Source organism: Maniola hyperantus, chromosome 7 (genome assembly GCF_902806685.2).
Source record: "Maniola hyperantus chromosome 7, iAphHyp1.2, whole genome shotgun sequence".
Lineage (NCBI taxonomy): Eukaryota > Metazoa > Arthropoda > Insecta > Lepidoptera > Nymphalidae > Maniola > Maniola hyperantus.
The window spans coordinates 12,327,075-12,351,848 of record NC_048542.1 but is presented as its reverse complement, the minus strand read 5'-3'; the positions used below and the strand labels follow the sequence as shown (position 1 = coordinate 12,351,848).

At 40.2% G+C, this 24,774-nt stretch overlaps 3 protein-coding genes across 4 annotated transcripts in view; 2 read left to right on the top strand and 1 right to left on the bottom strand.

Moving 5' to 3' along the window:
- Apoltp (Apolipoprotein lipid transfer particle) overlaps positions 1 to 14,744 on the top strand; it is a 55,584-nt gene extending 40,840 nt beyond the window's left edge. For both annotated transcript variants that reach the window (XM_034969900.2, XM_069499940.1), the window contains exons 50-68: positions 165 to 545; positions 667 to 912; positions 2,665 to 2,901; positions 3,439 to 3,771; positions 4,129 to 4,294; positions 4,816 to 5,746; positions 6,168 to 6,363; positions 6,845 to 6,978; positions 7,345 to 7,586; positions 8,056 to 8,258; positions 8,628 to 8,784; positions 9,495 to 9,721; positions 10,091 to 10,215; positions 10,764 to 10,958; positions 11,470 to 11,591; positions 11,935 to 12,083; positions 12,971 to 13,082; positions 13,881 to 14,012; positions 14,347 to 14,744. In XM_034969900.2, the coding sequence (XP_034825791.2) occupies positions 165 to 545; positions 667 to 912; positions 2,665 to 2,901; positions 3,439 to 3,771; positions 4,129 to 4,294; positions 4,816 to 5,746; positions 6,168 to 6,363; positions 6,845 to 6,978; positions 7,345 to 7,586; positions 8,056 to 8,258; positions 8,628 to 8,784; positions 9,495 to 9,721; positions 10,091 to 10,215; positions 10,764 to 10,958; positions 11,470 to 11,591; positions 11,935 to 12,083; positions 12,971 to 13,082; positions 13,881 to 14,012; positions 14,347 to 14,729 (4,671 nt within the window). In that variant the 3' untranslated portion in view covers positions 14,730 to 14,744. The remainder of the gene's footprint in view (positions 1 to 164; positions 546 to 666; positions 913 to 2,664; positions 2,902 to 3,438; positions 3,772 to 4,128; positions 4,295 to 4,815; positions 5,747 to 6,167; positions 6,364 to 6,844; positions 6,979 to 7,344; positions 7,587 to 8,055; positions 8,259 to 8,627; positions 8,785 to 9,494; positions 9,722 to 10,090; positions 10,216 to 10,763; positions 10,959 to 11,469; positions 11,592 to 11,934; positions 12,084 to 12,970; positions 13,083 to 13,880; positions 14,013 to 14,346) is intronic.
- Positions 14,745 to 15,186: 442 nt separating this feature from the next.
- On the top strand, positions 15,187 to 16,671 carry LOC138402616 (uncharacterized). The gene is made up of 2 exons (XM_069500019.1): positions 15,187 to 15,573; positions 16,469 to 16,671. The coding sequence occupies exons 1-2, from the start codon at positions 15,202 to 15,204 to the stop codon at positions 16,553 to 16,555; spliced, it is 459 nt and encodes a 152-aa protein (XP_069356120.1). The 5' UTR covers positions 15,187 to 15,201; the 3' UTR covers positions 16,556 to 16,671.
- Positions 16,672 to 17,383: 712 nt separating this feature from the next.
- Ski6 (exosome complex component Ski6) lies at positions 17,384 to 24,470 on the bottom strand. Its single transcript, XM_034969908.2, has 6 exons — positions 24,095 to 24,470; positions 23,445 to 23,517; positions 22,345 to 22,481; positions 21,557 to 21,761; positions 20,858 to 20,952; positions 17,384 to 17,474 (listed from the first exon to the last, which is right to left on the bottom strand). Exons 1-6 carry the CDS (start codon positions 24,263 to 24,265, stop codon positions 17,403 to 17,405), a joined length of 753 nt encoding a protein of 250 aa, XP_034825799.1. The 5' UTR covers positions 24,266 to 24,470; the 3' UTR covers positions 17,384 to 17,402.
- Between the last annotated feature and the right edge of the window lie 304 nt (positions 24,471 to 24,774).

Here is a 24,774-nt window from a genome sequence, read left to right as displayed (position 1 = left end):
TATATATGATCTGAGAATCAATGTTTTCATTGAGTCTTAACTGTAACCTGTCAAAATATTGCAGTACACAATTTTTTATCTAAAATGACAGATTTAAGCAAACCTTATTCAAATACCGGAAACTTCTTAAGATGAAGAATAATTTAAACATTTTTGTATTGCAGATAAATAACGTCGATGAAAATTCCGACAACCGCGTAGACTTGTTCTGGCCAAACAAAACAGCGACGATCAATACAACACACGTTTACACTAAACACGGCAAAGGCTTCACACAGAACGGCACCATCGCATTCTCCATACCAGTCAATACCAACCAACATCTAGTCAACTCCGAATATTACTACTTAGAGGAAGAAAAGTTCAGTAACGGAAATGCTGTAATAGATTTTGATAAGGAAAGATTCGTTAAAGTTATGTTTGACAAGGTTTTGACTAAGAGTGAGAGGAATTTGGATCTCGCTACGATGAATATTCAAGTGGAAAACGTTCATACGCCTGTTGGTATTAAATATATTCAGGAATATGATGAAATGGGGAGTATTGTAAGTATTGGTGATAATTTTGACATACACAATGTACGGCGAAACACTAGGAAAAGTTGTCTTGTCCCCCGCGGACCAAAATTTCTGTCTGCGCAGGCTCTAAAGGTTTTTAAAATTCCAGGACGTTAAACAAGCAACACTATTCCACCTTCACAACACGTCCATACTCAATGTGACAGGAAAACTCGATATCCACACATACGCCATCGGCAAGAAGATGAAGTTCACCGCGATCCACGGCAGTCGGACCTGGACCTTCGACAACACATACGAAGCCGTAGATAAAGACTTGAAGCAGGGCAGCAAAATCACTTGGGCAGAGGATGTGTGGTTAGGATACGCTATTCATGTCACCAATTTGACAGTAGTAAGTTCGAATTTGTTTATTTTTCTTGTGTAAGCTCATACACAAAAATAAAAGATTACAAAAAATACTAATATGGTGAATCCTACAGAAAATCTTTGCGCTAATGTTTTCCCTTGCCATCTTCTCATCATTCGAAAGAAATAAAAAATATTACTTGAATTTCTTATGTAAAGGACACTGAATTTTTTTGCGTTATTTTTTTATGACTTTTTATCATTGATATCAACTCGTTCAAGACTACTTTCGTAACATTACTATTAGGAAAGAAATCTTCCGAATAGAAAGATTACGGGCTGAAATCCCTTCCACAACCAGCCACTTTTGTTTCTACCAATGCGTTTTGCTTTCTTTTTACCAATTCTTTTACCAATGCATTTTCCGTATTATCTTTAATCGTTATAACAATCGTCAATACGTTCCATTGAAGATTGTTATAAATTACAAAAAGACCTCAATGCCTTGACAGAATACTACGCAAGGAACAGGATCTCAGTTAATGTTAAAAAGTGCCACCATATAACTTTGACTCGTAAAATAAATATAATTGAATTTGACTACATAATCAATGGCACAAACTTACCCAGAGTGACTACCGTTAGAGATCTGGGTATCCAACTTGATACTAAACTTTCAATGGATGTCCATATTGATAAGGTAGTAAATAGAGCTTACAAACAATTGGGTTCCATCAAACGGGTAACCCGTACTTTTAGTAATGTGGAATGCATAAAAACACTTTACTTCGCGTATGTCCGGAGTATTCTAGAATATGCGTGTAATATCTGGTCGCCTCAATACATAATATATGCCCATAGGCTTGAAACCATACAGAGGCAGTTTCTTAAATACTTAGCTTTTAAAGACTTTAAAAAATTTAATAGTTATGAGGAAGCGTGTACTCACTACGGTATCGGCTCACTGGAACATAGAAGGGAACAATGTGATATGTTGTTACTGCAAGCAATTTTAACCGGCTCAATCGATTGTCCTAGCTTACTCTCAGCCTTTTCATTTAATGCTCAACCTTCAAGAACGCGTCACACGCGCCTTCTAAATGTTCCCAAATCTAACTCAAATTATGCGCGAAATTCTATAATTCCACGCTTGGTACGTACTTATAACAATCAGTTCGCTGAGTTTGACTTATTTTACCTATCAAACAATAAATTTAAAAAGGAATTAAGAAACTATCATCGTAAAACAAAAAAAAGTAGCTAACATCTAAATATGCATGCAATCATACACTCCCATTTACACACACACACACATGCACACACGCTCACACATACTCATAAGCACACACTCTCACACGCATACACACACACATACAATCATACACACACTGTTGTAATTTTATTTTATTATTGTATATACCTACATTTATTCTAACTCTATTCTGTTAAAATAGTTTAATTATAATTTTAAGTAATCTCTTTTGGCCTTCTGTTATACCTAGATTTAAATTTAAATAATAATTATGTATTTACGCTGTTGATTACTTTCAAATAAACAAAATAAATAAATAAATAAATCTTCATTCTTCACATACATATTCTATTTATATAGCAAAGCTCCGAAGAAAGACTAGTTGTACAGTTGCGTCACATAGGCCTAAATATTTCTTTGGGTTTTATTATATTTACGGATTGACACAGAGTTGCAACTAAACGAAGAAAAACTTTGGTTAAATGATAAAATAGGTAGTAGGCCCAAATATTACTTTATCTTTTAATCATTTATCGTCGATGGCAGGCTGACACAGAGTCCCAACAAATCATAATGGACGTCCGTTACCCTCTCCGCATATTCCGAGTGACCGCACTATATCGCTTGCAAGACGCTCTGTTGGACGGCACCGCACATTTGCTGTGGAACGTGCGAGACGAGAACAAAACCGCCGAACTGAGGGGCAAGTGGGAAAACCCGCCATATGTCGAAGGGAACTTGCATGACGTATATCTGGCTCTATCACATCCGTCGTTCAGGAAGGTAAGAAATATTCATAGTTGCAAGTAAAATTACTTTTAAATACTCAGACGAAATTTTTAAGTCTACATCACCGTCGCAATGTCACCTGCCTATCGGTCTTCTATCAGATACGCAGGGTGTAAGTAAAAAGCTAACAACAATGAAGACAGGTGGTAATACTGATGATTACTGATAAGATACCACAAAAAAATGCGATTTTTTAAACCTGTACTTTTTTAAAAGTTCGCAATATAAAACATCTACCTAACTGGTGCTAGAAGTCAACGAACGTTGCGTAGTTAGGTGCCGCGGGATTAATGCCGCGTCGTAGGCGGAGCATAGACCCTGATTTATGTACGCTATTATACACTGCGGGTATGAAAAATACTAAATCACTAAAACTACAAGTATTGGATTGTGTTTAGATCGTATAATAATACCGCTTAGTTTTTTGCATCGTTCTAATTACACCCTGTATTTAAGAGAGTTGCTCATGAACTTCTCAGTCTTGTTCCTCCTTCTTCATCATTCGAATTGCTCAGTCTAATTTTTTTCCAGGATGTAACATTGAAAGGACAATACCTAACTACACCATCAGTAATGATGAACTTATCCATGGAACTCCAATATTCGGACTACGAAAATGAATATCTGAAACTGAAATCAATTTTAACGGACAATTCCAACGGGCCAGTCAGAGATTACAAATTTGCACTCAAATGTACCCATCCTTCGACCAATTTGGACTTGGATATGAAATCGGACATACATATCCACAGTCGTTGGTATTATTTGAGCAATTACTACAGGTTCCAGAAGTCACTTTTCTATGAAAAGTTGAGGAGCAATAAATTTTTGGTCGATTTGGAGAAGGATTTGATTAATTGGGAAGTAAGTACATTTTAAAAATGTTTTATTGTAAGAATTCGTAGCTTTGGGATCTGTGTAAAATCCACCAATTGAATCTCTTTAATTTTAAAGCCAAACATTCCATTTTAAACCCTATTACAGAAAAGCTCAAATATCAGTTTAACTCCATCATCATCATGATCAACCCATCACCGGCTCACTACAGAGCACGGGTCTCCTCTCAGAGTGAGAAGGGTTTAGCCATAGTCTACCACGCTGGCCATGTGCGGATTGGTAGACTTGTTTAACTACACTGATAAATTAATCGTGGCAAATGTAACACTCGAGGCTCTTGTATAAAAATAATTTGTTCAAATACTCAACTGTTTTTATTTCCAGCGCGTAAATGAAACTTACTTCTACAAAGTAAACGGTACCTGGAAACTAGTGTACCCGCGATACCAACTCGAGGGGATCGTGCTAAGGCCCAATGCTAACGACACGATGTTCGCTGAACTATCTATGCTCGATAAAGCTATTAAGGCGCATTATAATAGCTCAGATGGTAAGTATCTCTAAAAACTCGTTGCGGCTAGCACATTCCACTACAGATTATCAAGTCCCGGGTCAGACCAAAAAAATTGGTTAGACTTTTCTGTCAAGAAGTTCTTATATGGTGTTACTGTCAGTACATTCATGAGTGTGGTGTTACACCCTCATGACTCGGAGACAAGGGCAAACGGCATTACGTACGTGAAGCGGTTTGTCCTTCATCTGATTTCTCTCCGCTTATGACAGGTTCTCGTCTTCTACGACTTGAGAGTGAAAGAATAGAGTACATCTATGTTTACGCACACCTTTGTGTACAATAGTATCTCTTGCGTCTCTGTTTACATCTGTGGTCGAAATGTGTTCAGGAGACCATGCAATCGACGCTTACGGTTGACGTCATTTAAATGTTAACTCCTAGAATAGCTGTTACATTTGGCACTTACGTAATTGGTTTAAGGCAAAACAAATTAAGTAGTTACAACTGAAGAAAGTTGAGGCAAGATCTATTTAAACCTTTCTGTACCATTCTTCCAGATATTTCATATCACATGATAGGAAAAATCATAGATACTCGCTCGGCACGTCTCGACGCGTGGAGGCATTATGATGACGTCACAACCGTTGATATAGCGTCCTACGTACGTTTGAACCATTCCCGATTACTCACCAGCGCATTCATGTGGCGCCCGGAGATATTTAGCGAAATCAAATCATCCGTGCTTTATGGTGTGAAGATTTTCTACAGTCAAATTAACGATACCCTCGTCATCATCAAAGAAGCGCCAATGGAAACGCATCAAGCGTTAAGGAACATTTGGAGCGACGCTAAACCTAGGGTCAGAGATTTCTTAGACGACCTTAACGATTTGCACGTAATAAAGGACGATTTGGATGATTTCGAGCTATTCTTAAACGAATCTTACGATCACAACGATTTCTATGTTAAAGATATCGTAGAATTCACTTATTACGTGCTTGACGAAATGGCAATTAGAAATCATTTGGAAAGTTTACCAGGATTCGTTAACGATATGTGGGGAATGATGGGAAATACGAGTCAATCTATTAAACAGAGTTTGACGTTCGTCATCGATTCCATTAAAAACGCGTACTCAAACTTACTGGAATCCATGAACAAAGTTTTGGAAGCGGATTTAATGGAAATGGTGTCCGATAAATTGGAATCCATGATACTCCAGTACGACAACTTCGTGCGGGATTTACACATGAAGTTTTTGGAATATTGGGAGGAAACCTGGGTTAATGCGACGACGAAATTTGCGAAGTATTGGCATGACTTGTTAAAATCTATAGAGCCGTTGTTCTTCAAGATGTTGCATTATACGGAAGCGTTCGTGGTGACGATATGGCAGGGTATTATGGACTTCTTCCATGAGAGAACGCACGAGTTGACTGATACACCGTACTTTAATTACGTGTCTACATTTGGACACGAAATGGATCGGTAAGTATATTAAACATAGTAAATTCCAAAACAATAACATTTACATATTTTCTTTACTTATACTTTCAATGTCCCTTAAAACTAAGTGTAAAATAATCAGATTTTTGTGGCTATAAATGTACAATGCACCGCAATCAATTAGAACAATAACGCGATTGGTTGCAAATGGCAGGCGTGCAGGATGATTAAACAAGCCTGGCTTCCTGTATTTGCTAAATTTTCCGCATTACGCCGTAATTTCGCTCAAAATATTTGCCGGGCTCTCTAAAATCAACTAAATTTTTAAAGCGAGTTTTCAGAGCCTTAGCTTATAACTTAATGGCAGTGCCTGTGTTTAGTTAGACAACTTGTGAAACACGATTTTCTTCGAAATAGCCTTTCTATACACTTAATTGTATTCGTAATATTTCTTACTATGCAGCATATACAAAGACCTTGTAAACAACGACATAATAACCAACATAAAGAAGTACACTAAGAAACTGTGGAACGTGATTTGGAACAAGGTCGAGAAGTATATCCCTTTCACGGACGAGTTCAAACAACTCTACAACGAGTTCCGAAACGCCTGGGAGAACTTCCTCAAGACACCGCAAGTTGTTTATGTTATTGAAAAGGTATCACAACCCATATTATTAATGCAAAAGTGTGTTTGTTTGTTGGTTTATCCTTCAATCACGTCACAACGTGGAAAATCGAAGAGTTCCCACTCGTTTTTTTAAACCTAACTCCTCGCGGACGAAGTCGTGGGCATCAGCTAACAAACTACCTTCACTTGGATTAAAAATGCTGTATTTTTCTGTAACCAAACAAAATACGTTTAACGTAAGTTTTACTAGCCGATGCCCGCGAGTTCGAACGCGTGGATTTAGGTTTTAAAAATCCCGTGGAAACTCTTTGATTTTCCGGGATAAAAAGTAGCCTATGTCACTCTCCAGGTCTTAAACTATACCCTTGCAATTATTAGTTAAGTGGCCAAATACGACCAGAGAAGAGAGTCTTATTTGAAAAACTCAACAGTAATATTCAATGAATCCCACAAGCAATCGAGTAGAAAAAGGATTATCGATTTTAATGACCTATTTTTTACTATTATAGTACAACGAAGCATATGTACGTCTAAAATGGTGGTATGATTACTTCTTAATCGGCGAAGCGCTGAACAATGTGTGGGAGATCATTTACGCCAAAGTCACCGATATGGCCAAGACCGCCCTGCAGTATGAGGAACTGTAAGTCATACTTTCATATTTTCTAAATGTTTTTAGTATCTTTTAAAACTTTTGGGATAAAACTGGATCTGTCTGTAGATTTAGCGACTACTTAAGTAAGCTAATCTTAGTTCCTACATATCTTCGACTCTGTAAGCTCATTATCTCTTTCTGTAGCCGAAGAAACGAATTATTTACGAATTTTTATAAATGTATACATATCGATAAATAAGATAGAGAAGCATAAGTACTACAAACTCTTAGTATGTAATCACCATTCTAATGTTGATTACTGAAATCACCTTCAATCACTGAAAACTAAAATACCGATTTACCTATTTGTCAAGAAAAGTCATGTCAAAGCCGTAATATGGATCTTGGTTACAGACACCGCACACCAAAAACGAACTTCATATTCGATCCGCACAAAGGTGAAATCATGCTTGAGCAAAAGTTGCCAATGTCCTGGCACGCCTTCAATCAGACGCCGGACTTTAGCGAAATATCCGAGTACAGAATGGTCAGGGACTTTATGGACGAATGGCTGATCAGTAATAGAAGTATCTGGTATTATTACTACGAAATACGACCTTACTTGGACTTTAATAACGTCATGCCTCCATTTGCTGGTAAGTTTATGTATTCATTCCTTAAAATTCTTCTAGAACAAAACTTTTGACCATAGATATACACTTTTAAAAATAATCCTGTTACTTGAGTGTTCCCTATTCTCAACTTCACTGTAACTTAAAGGTTTAGCCATAGATTTTAAATTATTCTGAATTTGCATCAGTGTTTTGCAGAGTTATGATCTTTTTTAGTTTTATTCAGTCACTAAGAAGCTTAAAATAGTAATATTTTTCTACGCAAAATAGGCTTGCGGTTGACGACAATCACGTTTGGTGAAAAAAAAAACTGAAGTCTAACTTAAAATGCTCATGTGGTTGCTTTTATACATTTTCTCGTAGACCTCTTAAGTTCTCTAAAAAATCCTATGAACTCTGTCAACTTATTTTAAAAACAGAAATGGTCAAAGTGGAAATGGGAATCTCCAATTAAAATGTGACTGTTTTATCAGCGTAAAATTTATAATCATAGGTATGGCCATGATGACCGGACAAGGTACCCTGGTGACATTCGACAAGCAAGTGTTCACGATATCAGAAGCAGGCACATTCTTACTCACTAAGGACTATAGGCAGAACAACTTCACTGTTCTTATGGAAAGTAACGACCAGGGAAAATATGATTTGGTGGTGCTAACGAAGAAGAATCTTATTTTTATTGACTTGTATAAAGAGGTAAGAATTGACATCTTTGCGTTTAACTGCTATCCCAAACGAGAAATCCCTGATCTGAATACCGGTATCTTTTCGATTGTGTTGTTGCGATATCTTTTCTTAGTATTTAAGGTGTAAAAAGGTGCTCCATCATATCTACATAGCAACAGTCATCCCGACATTATTTAAGGGGCACCAGTTAGTCCTATCATTTCGGTGGAAATTTTGCACGAATTCGGGAAAGCCTTAATTATTTAATGTTCATAATTAATTCCTATTTACAATCGCTAGTAAAAGATCTATTCATATAAAAATCTGATAAATAAAATATGTATTAACTGAATCACCTCTGCATAGAAAACCTGAAAACATTGATTGTTACCATTTCAGCAAGTATCGCTGGGACGAGGAACGCCCCTGAACCTGCCGGCTGTCATTGACGAGCTGATAGTAGACAGACAAACTGACACACTCTCTGTACAAACACAAAATGGCTTGCAAATTGAGTGTAATCTGCTGTTCCGCACTTGTAAAGTGGAAGTCACAGGTAAGTCTGACAGCCCGAAATACTTTTAATTATAAATCTTTTCGAATGAGCTTTATACAGCATTCTTGGACTTTGCTCAGACTGTACTAAAAGTTAAAACTGGACATAAATAATTTGTCTCAATTTAACTCTAAAGTCCTGGTTCGACCTGTAATCTGTTGATAAATTACTTGGCAATGTTGTTATTTGTTTTGTAAAAATTATGTGGTATTTTATGACAAAATAACAATATTACGAAGTAACTTATCGACGGATTGTTTTGTGTACAATAAAGGCAAGGACAGACCGAGTTTAGTACGTGTACGAGAAAGCGTGATGCCATCTGGACACTTAATTTTATATTAAAACATTTATGGATTCGAATATACTTATCATATATGACATGCCCCACGCGACGTCGAACTGCGATGTCCAAATCGGCGTGAAAAGGTGAATGGGATATTCGTACGATATTCGACGAGTAAAACTAGTGTGTTCTTAGATACACAGGTAATAACGTCAGAATCTCAGAGATTTCGGCTTTATAGAGCGTCGTCTCTGACACTCGACATACCTTGTGACGTTCTGTCGGTCCCAACGATAGAGACAACGCTCTACGAAACCGCTATCTCTTTCTAAAGGTCGATATACAATATTTCCTGCCGGGTACTGTATCTAGCGTACGTGGGACCAGTCTGTCTTTACAGAGACAATATTCGAACAAATTACAGGATGGTACTACGCAAGTCTGGGAGGACTGCTCGGCACGTACAACAACGAGCAATTCGACGAACGGCAGCTACCCAACGGCACTATAGATACGAACGTTACTCGTCTAGCCCAGGCGTGGGCAATACGCAGCGTGGACGTCAAAACGCCTCCGCCGCGGACTAATAACACAACTTGTGATAAATTCTTCAGGAATAAAGTATCGCCTCTACATCCCTGTTTCGCTTTGGTAAGTGTTTCCACATTCTTGGCTCGTACCCTCGTAGCTTTAATTTTTAAGTTTGCGTAATAATTATCACCACTATATCTTAGAAATCCAACATCTGACCATCAAAAAGAGTTATTAATTACCTATTTTGAATAAATCATTTGACTTTTGACTTGGTATTTGACGTTATTCAACTTTTTTGTGTTTCTTTCATTTTCCTCTTCGATATAAGTAGTCGATAAAATTGGCGCTCTTGTGAAACTTGTACTTTTATAGAAGTTTTTTGTGTGTTTTGATTTTGTTTACCCTTCAATCCATTGAACAGTATAAAATTTCACATAATTGATAACATTGGATATTATTTTTATATTAATTGTATTTTTTTGTTAGATTGATGCTCTGCCCTTCTATGAAGAATGCGAGAAGGGCGTAGACGCATGTGCACTTGCCAATGCGTATCTCGAACTGTGCTCCCAACAACACGTGCCCACACATATACCGGACTATTGTGTGCAGTAAGTTTAAGGCGTTGATCCCAATGCCAACGGTCTAGTCTCTAGAGTTCTTCTTAGTTCAGTTTTGTGTTCCGCTGGAAAACTGACCAACGAAAGACATAGTCAAACCGTTGCTCAGTTAACTGTCGCGTTCATCTGGTTTTGTGTGTGTCGACTGGCCCTCCGAAAATAATAATAAAAATATAATTATACCTAGTTGACCTTCAGTAATTTTGTACAACTCAGAACTCAAGACCTCTGGCAGTGCAGAAGCTAATATAATTAAAACTGAGTTTTTCGGTTTGAAATATTGAGGCTCCAAACTATTATTTGAAATTATTCTAGTGCTCAAGATGAGTACGGGTTGCGGATAATCACTTAAAATAATGACAGCAATTTTATTTTCCAATATTAGAGGGTAGTTCCATACATTTTTTTTATTTTTTTATTGTTGATTCATACACTTAATTTGATAAAAACTTCACTTTTCAAATGCCCTTTATAAGCATGAATGTTTCCTATATTTCCATAGAGAGTTTAAAAAACAGAGCTTGTATAATTTTTCCTAGATGCATGACACCCGGTGGTGATTTAGTAGAAGAGGGTGCATTCCTTCAACTGGAGAACATTCCAGAATCCATGGACATAGTGTTCGTGGTCGAAGCGCAGTATTGCAACAAGAACATACGAAAGACGAAGAACATTGACCTGTTCGTCGATACTTTGGACAGCAAGCTGCAAGGGAACGGGTTTTCTGACAACAGGTAAACTTTGGATAGAAACTTTTAGGTCGGTCTAAAAATTCATTGACATCATGATTAAAGAAAAGGATGTATCGGCATATTTTTAAATTTCGTTCCTACCCTAACGCTGTGGGTGTACGGGTAAATACGAATTCCCCTTGCACCCATTGGTGGGAGAAGCTTCTCTATTTAATTGACCTTGAAAGAGTGTGTTTACTTGTATTGCGGTATGTTAGTTAAGAGCCTGTACGCACGGTTGATAGTTGCCTGGCAATTCAGTCGACGAGCAATTCAAGAATCTGTGATTTGTATGGAAGTTGCAGTCTATACGCACGCCGTGCGTATAAACTCTGCAACTTCCACAGAAATCACAGATTCTAACGGTCGCCGTCGATTTCCGGACAACTAGTCGAGTATCCGGACAACTAGTCGACCGTGCGTCTAATGGGTCTAAATATTTTTACATCGTTTATTCAAAATATTTAAAAAGTTTTCCAGCTATAAAAATAAATGGGCAAATTTATTATCACAGATACGCCGTGGTGGTGTACGGCGGCAGCGGTGTGTACCGGCGCGCACGCGCTCTGTATGTCGATAACAAACTGTTCACTGAAGCCGTCGAGATCCCCAGGCATTTCGAGGCTTTCCAGATTGGTATGTCACACTCATTTCACTTTAACAGATTTATTGTTACAGATCTGACCAAGCGGTAGCCTAATAAGGCACTACAAGCTTAATTTGTTATAATCCGCCAAAATAGACTCCGTATGGTACTATGTGCAGCAGTGGCTCAAGTCATTTTGCAACTGTGCATTACAAACTGATTGAATTACCTTAGTTTAGAATGGATTTTCTTCAGCTCAACGCAAACTGGCGTAACGCAGGCTTGGTGCTTTGTAACTATTTAGAAGAAGGAACACATCTAATATTCCTTGAGCCTTTAATAATTTTTTTTATTGATTTAATGAATGTAAAACCGTGTTACCTCTCCCAACAGATAAGAGTTCGCTAGTGAAAAGTAACAAGACAGTGGGCGGGGATGCGTTACGAGCGCTTCGCTTCGTGTCTACGTTACCGCTGCGGGCCGGTGCGCCGCGCGCCATCGTCCTATTGCCTTGCACTAAATGCGACGCCACGCTCAGCTCCGTACGTACTCACACTCAACACTCCCCCGACACCTATTATCACTACCTGTTATTTATTACCTATTATTACTACCGGAACACCGGCCTGTCCGCGCACGAATTATGTGTGTGGATAAAACATAAGAAGTAAGCAAACTGAATACAGTGAGCAAGCCAGAAAACCTATTGCGGTAGAATGACAGCTACAATGTCACGATCGCAATCACCTCTGGATTGGTTGACGCTCGCTCACTATGGGCTACAATTCATTGTGGCAACAAGAATACCAAAATTCAGCCAATCACAAGAATTACGATCGTAATAATGATGGATGCAAGTTTTACGGAATCGACCAGCTGTTACCAATATAAAGAATCAGTCCGAGAAACACGTCAAATTAAGAAATAAACAGAATACAGTCCAATGACCAAGCTAAAACGTACGATAACGTAAAATCGAAACTGAGAACAAAAGTAAGAAGCATCAAAATACACGACGTCCGCATCACACGCGCGAGAGTCGGAAAGCGAAACTACAAGACGTGTCTGTCTGCTGCGGCTGACAGCCACGACAGGAAGGTGTGCGACTGGTTTGGGACGTGGCTTGCGAGATATCTCTCGGACGTCCTAGCGCTCAAAGTTATGTCCGATAGTATGCACAGTTCAGTGTAAATTTTATTATCTAGTTACCTATAAGTTCCAGCAGTCAGCCGCATCTGATAATTTGTTTCCGCCTAGACACTGACATTTTGTTCTCAGTGTGAACGTGCACTATGTCCGTTATCGGCGACCAACGATGTGCGGTTTCTTGTTTCTTTATTAACTCGTCTCCCTGAACAGGGTATCTAGGTTGATAAAAACTGATACAGCTATAATCCTTGTAAACATCAGCTTTTTTCCTTATTTACAGTTGGATTACTCCACAATCTATCATAACCTGATGGAGAACTCCATAACGCTGCATATCCTCATGGACGACGACTTCTCACTCTCCAAAAGAAGAGTTGCCAAATACCTCTTTGGTAAATATTTTTATTTTACTTCTTACTTTTTTACCGTGCATTTACATATTCATCCTCGCTCCCATCTCACCACTCGCCATTTATATCATAGATATGTGGCACATAATCTCGCCACTGCGTGACTCCTAGCCGATGCCGGAGACGAATGCGTGAACAGATGTCAGTCTTGCTAAGCGTGCGAATGTGTAAATGCACCTTATGTATTTGGTTTCAGGGTTTTTGCCACTTATTTCTACACATACACAATTTTCACTCTCAAAACACAATTTCAAACGAAATAGAAAGATGAAAAATATTAATAAACAAGGTACCTGAAAAATAAAATCACAAGTGTTTTAAGTTTTTGATGAAAGTAGTCCTGTCCCCTTTTCGTTGACACTGCCCTGGTATGGCCTTATCATTATACCAATAACTTAGCTTTTGCCTGCAACTTTTTCGCATAGATTTTGCTTTAGCTAAATCCTATGGGAGCCCCTTGACTTTTTAGGATTAAAAGTATCTGAGTATCAAAATCGGTTCAGTGGTTGAGGCGTGAAGAGGTAACAGATAAACATAGTGATTACAAAACAAGTAGGTAGTCCAATTTGAAGTTGCGCCATACAGGTCGCGCAGGTCTTAGACTAATGATTAAATACACAAGCCTGGCTGAGGTTTATTTTGGTTCTGTACAATGCTATACGCCTCGTGTTCAGATTGGACTATTTGTTTTGCGCGCACTATACTTTGACATTCATATTAAAGTTTACTCTCGGTTCGTAACATGTCTAACTTTGTTTCATATTAAAATGCAACTTTTAGGCGTGGACAACTACTTAGCGTACACGAACAAAGACTACGAGAGGCTCGTGGGCGACACCGGGTTGCGGAAGCAAGTGAGGCTGCCCAAGGACAAGCTTGGACTTTGCACGTCGCTCTCATTGGAAACCAATGGTATGATTTCAATTTTAATCGAATTTATTAATAGTTAGCAATTAATAAACAATCAGAATTTCCGCCCGCGTACACATAATTGCTTTCTAAGAGTCGATAAAATATGGTAAGATGATTATTTAAATAGTTTTTTATGAAATGGCGAGAACCTTTTTCCGACAATCCCACTTCTGATGTCGGAAATAGACGAATGTTCTAACTTCTATCTTCAGTACTTTTGTACTTTGTCTCGCTCACTCATAATATGGGCAACAATAAGCGCTGCTTAGCCAATAATCAATACAGAAATCGATTAATTATTTTTTTAATTTTAAATTCTTATCTGTTGCATTAGGTACAATATGGGCGGGCTCGAAGCTGGAAGGCGACCGCGGCGCGGCGCGGCGCTTCGCGACGGTGGCGGGCGGCCGCATCGCGGGCTCGTCCTCCATGTGCGCGTCGCAGCGCTGCGAGTGTCGCAGTGCCACGCTGCACTGCCGCCCGTGCGCCAACCACGACCCCGTAAGTTTCCTTACAAAACGCCACGTCACTCAACTATTGCATCGGGTACAATATGGGCGGCCTCGAAGCTGGAAGGCGACCGCGGCGCGGCGCGGCGCTTCGCGACGGTGGCGGGCGGCCGCATCGCGGGCTCGTCCTCCATGTGCGCGTCGCAGCGCTGCGAGTGTCGCAGTGCCACGCTGCACTGCCGCCCGTGCGCCAACCACGACCCCGTAAGTTTCCTTACAAAACGCCACGTCACTCAACTATTGCATCGGGTACAATATGGGCGGCCTCGAAGCTGGAAGGCGACCGCGGCGCGGCGCGGCGCTTCGCGACGGTGGCGGGCGGCCGCATCGCGGGCTCGTCCTCCATGTGCGCGTCGCAGCGCTGCGAGTGTCGCAGTGCCACGCTGCACTGCCGCCCGTGCGCCAACCACGACCCCGTAAGTTTCCTTACAAAACGCCACGTCACTCAACTATTGCATCGGGTACAATATGGGCGGCCTCGAAGCTGGAAGGCGACCGCGGCGCGGCGCGGCGCTTCGCGACGGTGGCGGGCGGCCGCATCGCGGGCTCGTCCTCCATGTGCGCGTCGCAGCGCTGCGAGTGTCGCAGTGCCACGCTGCACTGCCGCCCGTGCGCCAACCACGACCCCGTAAGTTTCCTTACAAAACGCCACGTCACTCAACTATTGCATCGGGTACAATATGGGCGGCCTCGAAGCTGGAAGGCGACCGCGGCGCGGCGCGGCGCTTCGCGACGGTGGCGGGCGGCCGCATCGCGGGCTCGTCCTCCATGTGCGCGTCGCAGCGCTGCGAGTGTCGCAGTGCCACGCTGCACTGCCGCCCGTGCGCCAACCACGACCCCGTAAGTTTCCTTACAAAACGCCACGTCACTCAACTATTGCATCGGGTACAATATGGGCGGCCTCGAAGCTGGAAGGCGACCGCGGCGCGGCGCGGCGCTTCGCGACGGTGGCGGGCGGCCGCATCGCGGGCTCGTCCTCCATGTGCGCGTCGCAGCGCTGCGAGTGTCGCAGTGCCACGCTGCACTGCCGCCCGTGCGCCAACCACGACCCCGTAAGTTTCCTTACAAAACGCCACGTCACTCAACTATTGCATCGGGTACAATATGGGCGGCCTCGAAGCTGGAAGGTGATCGCGACGCGGCGCGGCGCTTTGCGACGGTCGCAGGCGGCCATATCGCGAAATATGCAACAATTTTTTGACAAAATAACAACGTATAGTTGAGACGTTACAAATGTGCGAACTCATAAAGTCAAATCATTATGATCATAGGGTAGTGAAAATGCTGCACAGTCATCGATAAAGGGATGCCGTTTGGATGCAGGTAGCCGGTACCTAATTTTGTATTATTTCCCCTCGCTCTTTGTAATCCTTTTTTTAACTGTTTCACACAACACTAGAGCATCAGGTTCAGTTCCATAAGGCCTATAAGTGTGAGCGAGAGGTCGCATAAAAATGAGTATTGACAGTTCGCACTTTTGTAATGGCTCAACTATGGTAACTTATCGACAGACAGCGGTTCCAGTTCCATAAAGGCCTGTAAGTGTGAGCGAGAGGTCGGATAAAAATGAGTATTGACAGTTCGCACGTTTGTAATGGCTCAACTATGGTAACTTATCGACAGACAGCATATTATTGTTTTATTAATTTCGGCCGTCAAGCCATATTATTTCTGCTTTGTCTATCCATAAGACTTACTAGTATTCTACTTTTTATGGATGCTATAGTTGTTGCATTTCACGAAGGCGAGTGGCTCATGCTTGTGTGTAAGTCGTATCTGTATAAGAAAGGTACAGTAAATGTGTGTGTTTGCGAGCGCTTGCTGGCGACTGATTGGTCCGACATGCACGCACACTTACGCAATGTCCGTGTATACGACGTAACCACAAGTAAAGCTCACTCGCCTTCGTGAATTGCAGGAACTGTAACATTTTTATTCCCATTTCAGTTGGAGTTGTCGTTCTGGAACTCGGACGACATCGACGAACTGATAGACATGGCGATGGACCCGCCCAACCTGCCTTCGTTTAGATAATTATATAATTGACTAGTATAACTACTTAAGGATTAATTAGTATTAGTGCGTAAATTATTACAATGGTAACTAATGTGTTTTGCCAAGATGCAATTAAATATTTTTGTAAATTATAACTTGTTTTCTTTTAGAACCAAAAATCCTTTGATAAAATCCATATTAGGGTTAATGTTAGAGGAATCCGGCCGATCGCACTTTGGTTACGTTTTGTACGAATTTGACTCGTGCGAACACGTCTTTGGGAGCGCGCAGACTGGGTGTGAGTTAGTCGTACTTAGTACCCGCAAATTGCTATTGCGCTGGAACCATGTCTCGTTAACATCGAAATGACGTCATTTGACATCAGCTCGAAACTTGTCTAGTGCTGACGTCACTAAAACGGCGGCCACGCGTATTAGCAATTTGCGGGACTTATACGTACACTCGAGTTTATCGATAATAAAACCGGTCAAGTGCGAGTCGGACTCGCACACGATAGGTTCCGAGCTATCGTACAAGAAATCTCAAACTGGTATGCAAGTTAATGCCGTAAGCGCCGTCTTGATGTGATTTAGTAAACTTATTATTTCGGAAACACAAATCTTAAATTTTTTTGTGATGGAACCACAAATTCACGGTTTTCTGATTGTCCCCTTTACATGTTCTATAAGACCAGGCTACCTGCCAAATTTCATGATTTTAGGTCAACGGGAAGTACACCATAGGTTTCTTGACAGACAACGAAGTGATCCTATAAGGACTTCTTTTTTCTTTTTGAGGTACAGAACCCAAAAAAATCTCAAAATGTGTGGTGGAATATAAATTGAAAATGAAATGAAAAGAACTGAGCTCTACATAAAAGTTTATTTCATACTGTGACTATATCTTGCTTCGTCCAGCCTTCTGCTAAATGATCTCTCACCGCTCGGTCCAGGATTACCTACAACGAAATAAAGGTTTATTTATACTAATATAATACTAGCTGATGCTGATGCTTTGTCCGCGTGGAATGAGGTTTTTGAAAAATCCTGTGGGAACTCTGATTTTCCGGGACAAAAAGTAGCCTATTTCACTGTTTTTATCTACAACCAACAAACAAACACACTTTCGCATTTATAATAAGGGTACTGATTATAATGAGGTCAACTTAGTTAGTTTGTGAGTTTGTATATAGCGGATAATCTCCGGAGCTAATGATCCGATGCTGAAAATTCTTTTACTGGTTGACAGCTACATTATCCCTGAGCGCTGGCTGTAAGTTAAATCACAAAGTCATGGACAAAAGACAATCAGCACCTTCATTATAAATGCGAAAGTGTGTTTGTGTTGTGGTTTATTGGTTTGTTGGTTTGTCCTTCAAGCACGTCGCTGTAATATGTACGAATTGTCAGTTTAAGTAACATAAAAATGCAACTCCTCAATATATCGAATTAGGTTGCCTGCACATCGGATTGAAAGAGAGGTGATGCAAAATTATGTAGGTTAGGTAGTTAAGCAATACGATTAAGACAATAGTATGTAAGATTTCTTTATTAGTATTGTTAGTCCATAAGCGAGAGTAGATCATAAGCCGGCTCTCAATAAACATCTTTCACCGTTGCCGCATTTAATTATTACCATACGGCCACAACATATCTCATGGCGACCCTTGCCAGTCGGTGCATGCCTAATCTAAGTGCGTGCACCGGCTGGGCACCGATCAAGAAGAAGACTACAAAATTTTTAAAAGAATATCAAGATTCAAGACTCAACAGAACTAGAACAAAAAGAAGAAAATAATTCCACGTCCTGTATTAAAAATCAAAAAACACTAACATCAAGAAATAAGTTCAAAATGAATCGCTTATGAACAGAAGACAATCTCAAGCTTCATTGATCGGCCCAGCATCATCGTGCGCCCAGGGTTATCCCGGCCACAACTAGGAGGTGTCCAGGGTATTCCCGGCCCAGTTCGAGGAGTCCAGGGTTAGCCCGGCCCATTAAGATGCAGTAAAGAAGAGGCGAAGACTCCAAACCTCCGGACCTGATGACCAAACTATCCCTGACGACGACGGCGACTACACGGCGGTCACGAAATTGATTAATAAAATGCGTCGCTAATAGTTAAAGTAAGTGCAATTTATCTCTCGTAATGGGCAGATAGGTAGAATATGTAGCTATTGTAAATTTTTTTGGGTAGATAATTTAATTTTGTACGTAGGTTATGTGAATATTGGTTTTATAATAATAAATAATACTTGCTCCGCTATCTACTAATAAGTTCCATTCGTGCTTTATTTGTAAGATTTTATATAGTGTGTAGGATAGTTTAAAATAATAATAGATAATTAATAAATGAATAAGTAGGTACTTACTTCTTTCGTAAGTATTCGGTGTTAAAATCGAAATATAATAATTCAGAGAATTATAACGGTGCCATCGCGTGGTCAACGACACACGCGTACCCGAACATTTGATATTGTTATACGAGACAATGGTTTTGCTAGAGATGCAATTTGCAAATACAAGGAAATTAATATGAAATAAGGAGAATTTTTTCCCCTACAGACGTTTTTCGTCTAGTTTCGTGCAAGTTTTGACGATATAAGACTATACCCGGCTTTGACAAATTAGGACTCTGCAAACCAAAGGCTTGATCACCCTTCGGCTGTAGAAGTGCTAGGTATAAAATATACAATTATTTATTTTGGGATTGAGACATACTGACGTAGGAAGATGATTGTTATTTATTTGTTCGAACGCGATATTTAGCGCATATTTAGTACCTCCTCATTCAACTATATATTTGTCTAGACTCTTGATCATTATCTACCGCGCTGGTGTTAGTGAAAGACCTAGAATTTTTATGAAAAGTTGAATGTTAGTGAAAGAAATAAGTTTGATGAAGATTATAAGTGTTATGAAAAATGCTCGCAAGCATGTTATGTTAAATATTAATTAGGAGAGTACGCGCCGCGTTTGTTTATTTGTTTATTTATTTGTATTATGTGAAGAAGTAACTTGAAAGGTAGATGAAGACTAGGAGAGGTTTATTTTGACTGTCCAGGAAATATAAATACCTGAGATGTTTACTCAATAATAGGTATTATTATGGGTTATAGAATAGAAACCTTATATTTACCGTCTTACGACGATGCTATACGACAGCTGTATACTTATGATGACGACGATTTGATAGGTCAAAGAATCTTTTGAGACAACTAAGTCGATTAGTGAAATCGATCGAAGTTAAATCCTTGACTGCACTTAATAGATTACGATTTTTCTAGTTATAAGTAAGGTTGAAAGTATGCCCATACGAAGTAAGAGATAAGATAAATTGCACTTGAGCACAGGAAGTAACGATAAAAAAAATGTTTCCTTACATAATTTTAATTTTATTTAGCATTCGATTTTATTTTTGTGATTGTCATCATCTTTTCTTCTGATTCGATGTAGCGTCTAACATTTTTTTCTTTTAAGGGGAGGGGTAACCGCATACATTTTCAGGGGAGTTGTAATATGTACGAATTGTCAGTTTAAGTAACATAAAAATGCAACTCCTCAATATATCGAATTAGGTTGCCTGCACATCGGATTGAAAGAGAGGTGATGCAAAATTATGTAGGTTAGGTAGTTAAGCAATACGATTAAGACAATAGTATGTAAGATTTCTTTATTAGTATTGTTAGTCCATAAGCGAGAGTAGATCATAAGCCGGCTCTCAATAAACATCTTTCACCGTTGCCGCATTTAATTATTACCATACGGCCACAACATATCTCATCGCAACGGTGCAACGGATTGACGTGATTTTTTGTTTGGGTATAGATAAAGACCTGTAGTGTGACATAGGCTACTTTTTATCCCGGAAAATCAAAGAGTTCCCACGGGATTTTCAAAAACTTAATTCCACGCGGACGAAATCATGAGCAAAAGTCAATCCACACTAATATTATAAATGAGAAAGAGTGTGTCTGTCTGTCTGTCTGCTAGCCTTTCACGGCCTATCCGTTCAACCGATTTTGACGAAATTTGGTATAGGGATAGCTTGCATCCCGGGGAAGGACATAGGCTACTTTTATCCTGGAAAATCAAAGAGTTCCCACGGGATTTTTAAAAACCTAATACCACGCGAACGAAGTCGCGGGCATCATCTAGTGTTAAATAATTGAATGCAGCAATGAACCATATCAATGGCCTCATCATCATCGTCATCATGATCAACCCATCGTCGTCGGCTCACAACTGAGCACGGGTCTTTGCTCAGGCCATAGTCTACCATGCTGGTTTAATGGCCTACTTGTGGCTAAACATGACCCTATCTACTAATTTGCTATTTACCTCTATATCTCTGCAACCCTGCATTGCTCTGCTCAAAACAGTCTCAAAATAGTCACTGTGCAGTCTGTGCGACATCTCCAGTAGAGCTATGCTACCTGGAAACGTCAAAAATCAGTTATTATTAATTGGGCCATACTGCAGACACCAGCCCATTTTAGGCCACTAGAAATATTATGAAAAGTGAAAACTATTTTGATTAAGTAAATTTGCCAAACTCAAGTTTTTGTTATAAGTCCCGCAAATTGCTAATGCGCATGGCCGCCATTTTAGTGACGTCAGCACTAGACTGAAGTTTCAAGTTGATGGTATATTTTTACTCAAATATAAGTCAAATGACGTTATTTCGATCTTAATGAGACATGGCAGCGCAATAGCAATTTGCGGGACTTATAATGGAAACCGATGCCTTCTCTATATTATCGGTGTCTACTGGCCTGAGTGATTAGGACTTCGATTTCCGGCTACATTGCAAGGAGTAGGGTTGGAATCTTCTCAGACCATGACCAGTACATCATTATTTTATAAATTCAACAAATGTCAATTAAAAAGTGTACAATGTTACCCATTTTTCATAAATGCTTTGAGTTTGAGTTTTATAAGAGGCACATTCAAGTTTCAACTGGAACCCTTAGCCTCCCCTAGACATCATTTAGGCGAGGCAGAGGCACGTCCGCGTCCACTAGTTCGCGTTACACTCACCAGTGCTGGGCAGGCTGGCCACGGTGAGCACGACGCCGCCGGCCGCCTCCTCCACATGCCCCACGTCCACCAGCGGCGCGGGCTCGCCGGCCTGCCACGCCATGGACGCCGTGCATGCACATGCATATGCGCGCAGAGGCACGCCTGCGTCCACTAATGCGAGCGTCGCGGCGTTAACACTCGCACAGTATGCTCCTCCGTCAGCCTGGCATGATGAAATAATGGAAAGCTTGTAAATGGGATATTTTTACGATAGAGCAGTGACTATTATTATTAATATTATTTATAATAGACTAAGCAGCTTTCGCTGATGCGTCTATGTCAGAAGTGCCAAATGTTTGTCTAATCTATTCTTGAACTGGTTAACAGAACTTGACATAACCACATCCTTAGGCAATTTATTCCATATGTGAAGAACTCTGTTGGTCAGAAAGTGTTTTATTGGATTTGACGATGGCCTGGTGATTAAGACGTATGCCTCCTATTCGGGAGATCGGAGGTTCGATACCAGGCGGTAAAGGAAGATTTTATCATAAGGAAAGACTATGTGGTATACTACGGCCAAAACCCTGCCCATTTTGTGAGGAGGTCTGTATAGACGGCGACAGGTCGAGATGGCGATCGGGGACGGCAACCTGCGCACCCCCCGCGGTAACGCTGTGCGAGCGAGCGCGGGTGAAATGCGGGTGTGCGGGGCCCCCCCCCCCCCCCCTCATACCCCGATGTCCATCTAGACCCTTCGCGTACTATAGTGAGCCGGCGATGGGTTGACCATGATGATAACACACCTGTAAGACTTCAATATAAATGTCTATTTGTGAGCGCGGGTATAGTTCTGTTTTGATAGCAGCAGTCAACGCCTGCCGCAGGTGTAGCGACATCTCTTGTGACTTTCGATCCCCACGAGGACGATTTTTCCTTTCTCCTGCAAAACAGAAAATCTACATAGCTGCAAAAGAAATAATATTAATTTACTATGTCATGTAATGCTGTGATAGGGTGGTGGTTAAGATGTCCACCTCCTACTCAAGTGATTGGAGGTTAAATCTCGGCCAATTTTAACATTGTGGAGTTTTTGGTTTTCTTATAAGTGGGAGGTCCCGGGTACAATTCATGGAGGCAGGAGCAATTGCGGAATTAGTGATTTCTAAAGTCACTGGTTCTGTTTGGTGAGAGGCTTCAGCCATGGCTATTTACCAGTTTAACGGCAAAACTGCGCCGCCAAGTGATTTAGCATTCCACTATGATGCAGCATAGCATAGAAAACGATCAGCCATAACCCATACCAGTTTTAATGAAATTAGGTTGGTACCTAGTTTCATTAAACCCATAGGTCACCCATGATTGGATACAGTCTAAGATGGATGTGGGCTAACTTGGAAGAGGTTCCAAGTTAGCGCACTTCCATCATAGACTGCATTCATCACTTACCACCAGGTGATATCGCAGTCAGTGGCTAACTTATATCATCATCATCATCATCATGATCAACCCATCGCTGGCTCACTACAGAGTACGGGTCTCCTTTTAGAGTGAGAAGGGTTTTGGCCATAGTCTACCACGCTGGCCATGTGCAGATTGGTAGACTTCACACACCTTTGAGAACATTATGGAGAACTCTCAGGCATGCAGGTTTCCTCACGATGTTTTCCTTCACCGTTAAAGCAAGTGATATTTAATTAATTAAAACGCACATAACACCGAAAAGCTCGAAGTGCGTGCCCAGGATTGAACCCTCCGACCTCCGATAAGAAGGCAGACGTCCTAACCACTAGGCTATCACAGCTTGGTTCACTTATATCAGAATAAATAAAAAAATAATGAAGTAAAGCTGTAGTTTTAACGTAAGGTTATATTCTTTTGATATAATATGAAAGGCTGAACTTGCCTGTGGAAAATGTGGCCATGCTGTATTGGCAGTTAACAACAACTGCTTCTGTTGAACTCTTTGATTTTGCAGCCTTAAATAAACAACAATAACAATTATTACTTAGATTTTTTGTAAGTATTATTTTATAGGGTTTATTAAGCACCGTAATATTTAACTTATTTAAATTTATTAAAACTAAATATATAAAAGGAAAAGGTGACTGACTGATCTACCAACTCACAGTAAAATAGCTGCTCGATTGTGAAGAATGACAGCTACAATGTCATGATCGCAATCACTTATTGGTTGACGCTCGCTCACTAATAGCTACAATCCATTGTTGCTACAATCCATTGTTGCAACAAAAATCGCAAAAATTCAGCCAATTATGCAGACTTTACACAATCGACCTACTGCTGCAACTACAGGACGGATCGGGCCGAAATTTGGCATGCAGGTAGGTATTATGACGTAGGGATCCGCTAAGGATTTTTGAAAATTCCACCCCTAAGGGGGTGAAAATATAGGAGTTTGAAAATTGTGTAGTCGTAAGCATAAGATAGTAAAGTATAATAATATTATAGTTGTCAAAAAATTTCACATATCCATATTCATCATCATCTATTTATTTTACTTTCAAACCTATCATCAACAAGAGATAAACAAACCTGGTGTGGACCATAAACAGCTGCCAAAACCTTGGTATTCCCCTGTTCCAAGTAAGCACTGCCATCTGGCTGTGTGAATACTCCAAGTTTACATCTTATACGACGTAATTCATTAGGTCTCCGTCCATCTAAACGAAGCCCTTGGCTGGAAAGTAAGTCTGGCCCCGGCATCACAAAACTCTAATCCACTCACTATAAGTTTTAAATTTCAATGTAAGCGCTATTTTATACTATTTACATCGAATATCACAAACTAATCAAAAATAGAATTATTAGTTATAACTTGTAAAATTCATAATATACAATTTTATAAACATAACATAACCTAAAATTCACTTTTTTTTTACTATTTATTTTACGGCCCTGGATATCAGTCTTTTAAGTAGATACAGGATACATTCGTGGACCACAGACAGCAAACCAACAGTTTTTGAGGTTTTTTTTCAACAACTTTACGGCTCTGAGTTCTAGCCTTTTTAAGCCTACCACAGATTGATAAAATGATAATCCACAACACCTAATGGCGGTATCACATGCTTGCAACACGCACGTTTGACGCATGGAATGGTTTTCTTTAATATATTTTTTATTTTAAGCTTTTGAGTATAAGTACCTAGTCTGCTTGGTAAGTAGGTACACACCGAAAACACAAACTGACATTTTCTGTGTTTTAAAAAAGC

Excerpts from the sequence above, each read along its gene's own strand:
- LOC138402616 (XM_069500019.1), top strand. The coding sequence starts at position 15,202 with ATGGGCGGCCTCGAAGCTGGAAGGCGACCGCGGCGCGGCGCGGCGCTT. Across the intron at positions 15,574-16,468 it reads CGTGCGCCAACCACGACCCC|TTGGAGTTGTCGTTCTGGAA; the intron begins GTAAGTTTCCTT and ends TTCCCATTTCAG.
- Ski6 (XM_034969908.2), bottom strand. The coding sequence starts at position 24,265 with ATGCCGGGGCCAGACTTACTTTCCAGCCAAGGGCTTCGTTTAGATGGA. Across the intron at positions 23,518-24,094 it reads CTGTTTATGGTCCACACCAG|GCTGCAAAATCAAAGAGTTC; the intron begins GTTTGTTTATCT and ends TGTTTATTTAAG. Across the intron at positions 20,953-21,556 it reads GGCCAGCCTGCCCAGCACTG|GTAGCATAGCTCTACTGGAG; the intron begins GTGAGTGTAACG and ends TGACGTTTCCAG.